Source organism: Gadus chalcogrammus, chromosome 9 (assembly GCF_026213295.1).
Source record: "Gadus chalcogrammus isolate NIFS_2021 chromosome 9, NIFS_Gcha_1.0, whole genome shotgun sequence".
In the NCBI taxonomy this organism is placed as follows: Eukaryota; Metazoa; Chordata; class Actinopteri; order Gadiformes; family Gadidae; genus Gadus; species Gadus chalcogrammus.
The window spans coordinates 9,709,330-9,716,681 of record NC_079420.1 but is presented as its reverse complement, the minus strand read 5'-3'; the positions used below and the strand labels follow the sequence as shown (position 1 = coordinate 9,716,681).

General features: G+C 48.8%; 2 protein-coding genes across 3 annotated transcripts in view; both read left to right on the top strand.

The window, feature by feature from the left end:
* accs (1-aminocyclopropane-1-carboxylate synthase homolog (Arabidopsis)(non-functional)) overlaps positions 1-1,846 on the top strand; it is a 13,705-nt gene extending 11,859 nt beyond the window's left edge. For both annotated transcript variants that reach the window (XM_056599487.1, XM_056599486.1), the window contains one exon: positions 1-1,846. This exon is cut by the window's left edge and continues 216 nt beyond it. In XM_056599487.1, coding sequence (XP_056455462.1) covers positions 1-209 — 209 coding nt within the window. In that variant the 3' untranslated portion in view covers positions 210-1,846.
* An 89-nt stretch (positions 1,847-1,935) lies between these two features.
* On the top strand, positions 1,936-6,561 carry si:ch211-256a21.4 (uncharacterized). The gene is made up of 4 exons (XM_056599489.1): positions 1,936-2,438; positions 3,036-3,238; positions 3,897-4,088; positions 4,601-6,561. The coding sequence occupies exons 2-4, from the start codon at positions 3,037-3,039 to the stop codon at positions 4,903-4,905; spliced, it is 699 nt and encodes a 232-aa protein (XP_056455464.1). The 5' UTR covers positions 1,936-2,438; position 3,036; the 3' UTR covers positions 4,906-6,561.
* The last annotated feature ends 791 nt before the right edge of the window (positions 6,562-7,352 follow it).

The window sequence follows — 7,352 nt, the reverse complement described above, 5'->3', positions numbered from 1 at the left end:
CTGGCACACCATTGGACGCTGAGGAGTTTGTGGTGGTGGACTGCCAGTCGTCCAAGCCAACCGAAAGTCTGGACTCGCTGATGGGCGTTCTGAGGCAGCAGATCCGCTCCTCTGATTGGCTGGAGAAGAATACTCCAGAGCTGTGTGACGGGGAGGACCCAGGGGTGTTGGAAGTGTTCACGGATCTGTTACGGAGGGTGAAGAAGTAGGGTGGGGACGGGGCCCGGCGGGATGGACACCTGGCCTGCCCGCCTTTGTTTCTGATTCATGATTCAAAACACGAGGGCCAAGTACAAATCTCTCTGAGAAGATGATGAGAAAAATGGTGATTACTTTTTTTTAACTATATTTTAGATGCCTTATTTACTTAAAAAATGAAAATGCCAAATGTGAATTGACCAAACTTAGTTGTATCTTGTACTCATGATTCCATGAGTGTCGCTTTGTTATGTTATCTCGTGTGCACTTTAATTACTATCGAAGCTGTCGTCCTGCAATAAAACCAGATATTTACAGCCACAGAGCGGCTTTTCTTTTGTTTCCCCGCGGCCGTTCTCGCTGAAGATCAGTGGTTTCGGAGATCACCGGCCCAATCGTAACCGACAATTCCACATCCTGTTGAATTTCTACTCTTGCTTCCTGCTAAACGTCCAGATGTTTCCCTCTATCTCCTTTATCACGCTACTGCCAAGGCTTGAAGCTCAAGGGATCAAGCCTTAGCTCGAGAATTAGGAAAGTATTGAGGGGACCCCAGATATTTGCAACAGCGATAAGGTAGTATTTTACGTTAGCATTTAGGGCATTTAGCAGACGCTTTTGTCCAAAGTGACTTAGAATAAGTACATTTGTCGGAAAAAGAGAAACAATATATCGCTGTAGGTACAGTAAGTGTCAAACACTAACAATCGTTAGGTAACCCATTCCCTGTATACAACAAAGATAGCTAGGATAAGATGCTACACAATGCCAAGTAACATTTTTAAGTGCCAGGACGTACAACATACAATAAAGTAATATACCTAACAAGGTGACCACCACTCAGTGTCTGTAGACCATTGTGAACTTCACTGAAGTGTTCTGATCTCTTTTTGAACTTCTGCGAACGATAAAAGCAGGACGGAGCTAGCATTGAACCCTTATACAATAGTGACCCTTGGGGAGGTGTCCGTTAAGGAGGATCCGCTTGTCAGATTGGCGTAACACTGATGAGTTCATGAGTTCCACCCTCCTGCTTCCTGCTTTGTATCTTCAGACTGGTTGGTTATCAGGGGCAGAAGGTCCTCCAGGATTTTGAAACCTCACCATTTGGATTCTGCTGATTAGGTGTCGCTGCACATGATGTGTTTGTATGTAGCTTGGCTGATTTCAGATGATCATCAAGACCTTTTGCCAGAGCACCTCATATGCAAACAGTTTGGAACTGAGCAAAGAGTGCCAACACCCTTTTTATGCATAGTGATTACTGCAGGTAGGCCATGGCCAGTGGAAAACACTGGAAAGGCATGGGCTTCAACGCTGCATATGCTCCGAGTGTGTTTATCTAGCAAACACAAATTAATTCAAAACATCAAGGGTTAACACAGTGGAAGGCCACAAGCGACATTCTTTTTTAAACAAGAAGCGATAATACTATGTTGGCTGAGCAAGTCACAGAGTTTTTATATGTGTCCCAAAGGTGGATCAACACTGTCCTATACATTTCCTCAGACACAGATGGGGGGGAAATGCTGTTCAATAATTTCTGCTGTATAGCACGCCATGACAGCCCCCTATGGTTGGGGGATCATTGATTCCACCGTGGTTCAGAAACCCTGTCTGAATCGACCAAGTCTACGAGTCTACATACGGTCGCTCCTACAAAAGGAAAAATGCTCTGCCACATCGATATATATGCAGTTTCAGCAATCTATGCATTGAGATTCACAATGATCTCTGTGAATCCCTTTGAGAGTTAAACTGTGTTTGGCTATGCAAATACACGGTTGGGTTCTTGATTTTCACTTTCCTTATGATTGTAAATCAGTTTTGTATTTAACGGTCTATTGGAGTAGCTTTCACTTTCGGCTCTGAGAAGATTAGCCACTTTAGTGAGCCATTCAAAGGCTATTCCACCAGAGGGAGGGGGAGTTTCCCTGTTGCGAATGGGGAGGAGTTACATGGACAGGCTCTGTGCTTTTCCGCCTCAGATAACCTGTGTGTGTGTAGGAGGACCGAGCGTCAACACGTTCTACCTAGTACCAGTCCCGGCGTGTCTCAGTGTTGGGCTTCCTCTCGTGTGTCTACAGTAGTCTTTGCTAGCCTTCTCTATTCTCTTCTCCTTTTGCTCTCTCACATCCGGTATGGTTCTGCATTCAGGTTCCACTGAACTGAACTGAAGGCGTCCTCTTTTTCTGCTCCTCATAACTTTTTGTTACCTTGGTCGTCGGCAGCTCTGAAAGGTAGGCTTGTGGCAATTTCAAATTGATCCTATTGCAACAGTTCACTGAGACAATTTACCCATCCCTTCTGGGAATTAACGTGTCTGTACCTTTCAATTAAAAGTTCAGAAACATGACAGTGAACCTGAGGATATGCTAAAGCGCTTGACATTCTTTGAACTTGCCTGTTTATGTCTTATATAGGCCTAAATTAGAAATGTTTTCAACAATGGAAAATGGACTGCATTTATATAGCGCTTTTTCTAACCAGTGGCCACTCAAAGCACTCTACAATTGTCACTCACCCATTCATGCAAACATTCACACAATCACACACTGACGGCGGATTCAACCATGCAAGGCGACAACCAGCTCGTCGGGGGCAGCTAGGGTGAGGCGTCTTGCTCATGGACACCTCGACACTCGACTAGAAGGAGCCGGGGATCGAACAAGCAACCTTCCGGTGACCAGCCGATCCTTCTGAGCCACTTGCCTCCCCGACACAATCATCAAACCCACAGGGCGACGTTAACCTCTCCTACATTCTGCTGGTGGGAGGGGGCAGATTGTCCCGTGAACCAACGTGACGTTACGCTCATCCATATGTTCTGTCCCTAGCATGAAGCTGTCTGAGCGGCTGGAGGACTCCACCGACCGGTTCCGGCTGGCCGAGTCGTGTGTGGGCCTGGCGGGCTGCCTGTGTGTGTGCTACGCCGTGTGGACCCCCTACTGGCTCGCAGGGGGGGGGCTGTGGATGGAGCAGAACCACACCGGACAGCCCCAGACGGAGGAGGCGAGCGTGGAGGGCCTCCTCTTCAGGGGTGAGGGGAATGAGAGCGTGCTTGACGTTGATCCAGGATGACTTGCTGGATGACTGAGTGTGTGCAGAGGGAAGCTGTGCCCTGACGTCCTCTCACTGAGGAAAGGTCATTCATGTGTTTACCTGGGCCGGGGATCTTCTAGTGTAACCGGTGTTCAGACAATGTTTGTCTCCGCTCACTTGGCCTTGGCTGTGTTCCTTATCTCCAGGCTATGATGGGTCGGGTTTCATTTTTGTTTTACCACCTAACATGACCAGGCATGTTGTGCGCTTTAATGCTCAGTGTTTGTGTGTATCATAGCTATGCTGGCTATTGCACAACACAACGGTCTCTTTAGGTCTCGATCCTTTGTTTTTGTTGAAGGTTTTAAGCATGAGCTGTGTTTGAGAGTATAGTAGGCCTACCTATTTTTCCTGAGGAACATTCTAGCAGTTTGTATTCTACCCTGAATGAGGGTATATTATACTTATGCTGCTACTGTTCTACTACGATGATACATTCAATGGTTGTAGCAGCAGGCCAACTATAAATTCTCTCTCACATTCTGTCTCGCTCACTTGCTCGCTTTCGTACCTTTCTGTGTTTCCGCGTGTGCGTGCATTTGCTTGTGCGTGTGTGTGTTTGCGCATGTGTCCTTGGCCTCTCCCCCGCCCTTCAGCCCAGGAGGCGCAACAAGTGTTCGGTTTTCTGTCCTCCCTGATGGCCGTGAGCTCGGTGGCGCTGTGCCTCGTGTTCGCCCTCTGCTGGTCATCAAGGACGGTGCACTCCTACTCCAACACCCGGTCTCTGCTCATGGCGGGGCAGACCCTCTACCCCACCACCCTGCTGCTCCTCACTCTGGTCCCCACAGGTGAGTTGGTTGATAAGGTGACTCTGTGCTTTATTAATCCCACAGTTGAAGTTAAACTGTTATCTTTGAACGGATCGGTCTACTAAGTAGCACTCTGTGAAACTCACACAGATCCCCTGAGCTAAGTTGATGGATAGATAGATAGATGGGTATTGGGTAGATTGTGAATAAAGATAGATAATTGGGAGAGAGAGAGAGAGAGAGAGAGAGAGAGAGAGAGAGAGAGAGAGAGAGAGAGAGAGAGAGAGAGAGAGAGATAGAGAGAGAGAGAGAGAGAGAGAGAGAGAGAGAGAGAGAGAGAGAGAGAGAGAGAGAGAGAGAGAGAGAGAGATCCCTATGTGTATTCTGGGTGACCCAACCTTTGAATTTCTGCCTATGCACAATAAACAAAAAAAAAGCATAATACAACTGCATTCATTTCATGAGGATTACATCATATAATTTGATTAAATATGTATGAGTGAATGAAGGAATAAATACAAGAACCTCAACCTTTTCTCCCTCTTCTGCAGGCTTCTTCTTCCTCCTCAGCTGGGCGCTCTTCACCCGTCAGCACCAAGAGGAGATAAGGCACGACCTCTCGGCCCTGGGCTCCTCCTATTGGCTGGGCGCGCTGGGCTGGGCCCTCCTATTGGTCGTCCAGCCAGTGGTCTTCCTGGTGGAGCAGGTCGTCGTGCCGGACCCCCTGCCCGACCTGTTGAGGTGCGTCCTGTCCCCGCAGAACGCCGCCCCCGTCTCCCGCAGCCTCTCAGAACCGTCGACCGACACCAGGAGGGCGGGGCACTTCAAGCCCAGGAGGGCGGTGTCAGTAGCCTGAAGGTGGTGTAACCACGACGACGGAGGAATGATTGGCCCGGGACGGTTAGACCAATCACCTCAACTTCATTTACGGGATTTTTATCAGACGCTTTTATCCAAAGTGCCTTACAACGGTTCATGAAAACATTCACACACCAACGACGCATGGCGACAGCCAGCATTTTGGGAGCAGTCAGGATGAGGCGTCTTGGCTGCTCAGGGACACCTCGACACCCAGCTAGGAGGAGCCGGGGGGCTGAACCCGCTCCACCTCCTGAGCTACTGCCGCTACTGGTTTGACCAATCGACTCGTAGATTAGCTGACCACCAGCAGGACGTGTGTGACGCACTGGAGATTATCCTGCGGGTGAGCCTGGGTACAGTGCTGGCAGAACAGCACAACAGGGTTTGAGAGGGGTTTTTGGTTCGAGTATGAGAAGGCCGGTGCTTTGTTGCTAGGTGACGGGAGGAGAGTGATCAGTGCTAATACACAGCTGCTCCCAGGGTGGGCTGGAGTCACACTCGGCAACAATCCATCCAAATCAGACGCACAGGACGAATCCCGGAACGCCGCGGAGGCGGCGACAAAGAGGAACGTTTTTCACAGAGAGGTGGTTTTTAATGAGCGACAGTTTGCGGGGTCGCAGCATGTAAAACGTTCCCGGGATTGTCAGGAAAATGGCTCGTTTTTACCCAAGTATTCCTCATTAATGAATGAACACGGTGTCGCGTCATCCCGGACATTTCACACCGTTTCCAGCAAGTCCTTAATGAGCTTTGGAACCTTGCTCTGCTCGCGATACCCGGTGCTCTCAGAGTGGGCATGGGTGCGTGTCTGGTGTGGGACATACACACTTAACTGGCCTGCATTTTCGATCAAGTGGCCCCTCAAAGAGCTTTACAATATTGCCTCACATTCACCCATTCATACACACCGATGGTGGAGTCAACCACGCAAGGCGACAGCCAGCTCGTCCGGGGCCGTCAAAGGGGAGGTGCCTTGCTCAGGGACACCTCGACACGCGAGGAGAAGCCCGGGATCGAGCCAGCAACCTTCCGGTTACCATCCAACCCGCTCTGCCTCCTGAGCCAAATGCCGCCCCCAACCACTTCAGGGTGCATCGCTGATTTGTAATATCAATAGGGATGGAAGTCATACTGCAAGGGGCCGCATGATGAGCCCATTGGAAACATAAAGTGTATTGGTTCGTTTCAAAGAGTTGTGCGTCTTCTTTACACACACACACTCACACACACACATACACACACTGGACCTCTCTTTAATCAATGCTCATCAATAGTGATTCCAATAATGTTAGCGGTAATATACATCCTATAAGTGATATAAATATACATTTATTTACATGCATATCTATACCATTCATATATATATATATATACACCTCTCTCTTAGTTTACAAGAATTGTGCTATCGCTACTCTCAAACCCCTCGGATTCAGCCAGCCAGCCAGCCGAGCTACACTAGCTGGTTTCACAGTCATTCAAGGCGGACAGCACTCTTGTTATTGAGTTCCTTTGATCTGGAAGTCTCCCGCATGCTGACTGGCAGGGGGTCAATCTTACACATTGTGACTTCTAATATCTCTGTCTGCTTTGAGGCAATCGGACTCCCAGTGTTCGCTCGCCCACTAAACGGTGCTCTACACGCTACAAACTCTGCACACTCTGACTGTTAATTGGGCGATAATTAGGTGTTGCTCTAATTAAAAGGCAGTTCCACCCTGTTGGATCCTGCTAATGAGTTTACTATTAAATCCACTGAGGATTTTCAGTCTGGTTTTCATTGGACCAATCAGGTAGAACTTAATTGCTCTATAAATGAGCACAGTGTGCTTGAAGGTCATGTTGAGTCAGGGCCCTCGAAGCATCAACATAAGTGCTTACCTACGGCGTATGTCCTAACTGATCTATTCATTCGGCAGACTGTGTGCTGACCTCTGACCCCTAAGGGCGCGTTGCTGTGCCAGCAGGAGGTGATTAATGTGTTGTGGTTCGTAGTGGTTTCCTGCGACAAGGGGGAGAGAGACCGCCTGCAATGGGTGCCAGTGCCACCATCACAAACAGAAGTGATAGCTGCCTCCCTGGTAATACCGGAGCAAACAGTGAGCGTTTGCAGTGGATGGAGTCTAAAGAACGTCTCAGCCTCAGAGTTCAACCGCCTGATCTTTGAGAAGATTCCAATAAAATTCCATGACAACCGCATGAAGGGACAAAGAGTGAGGAAGGACGTTTTTAATCTAGCAGGGAAAACAAATCCAACATGAAGGATGTGATAAACTGGGGAGACAGGTGGTGACGAAAGACAGAGAGAGGAAAGCAGATTGTCAAAAGAGCGTTGATGGCGGAGGAGCCATCAATCATCTGAGCGGCGCCGTCACGCAATTTCAGTCTTTTCCGCCGGCGCCGTACACCGCGGCGTCTGGTGCCAGCGTGCGCTTCGATGCC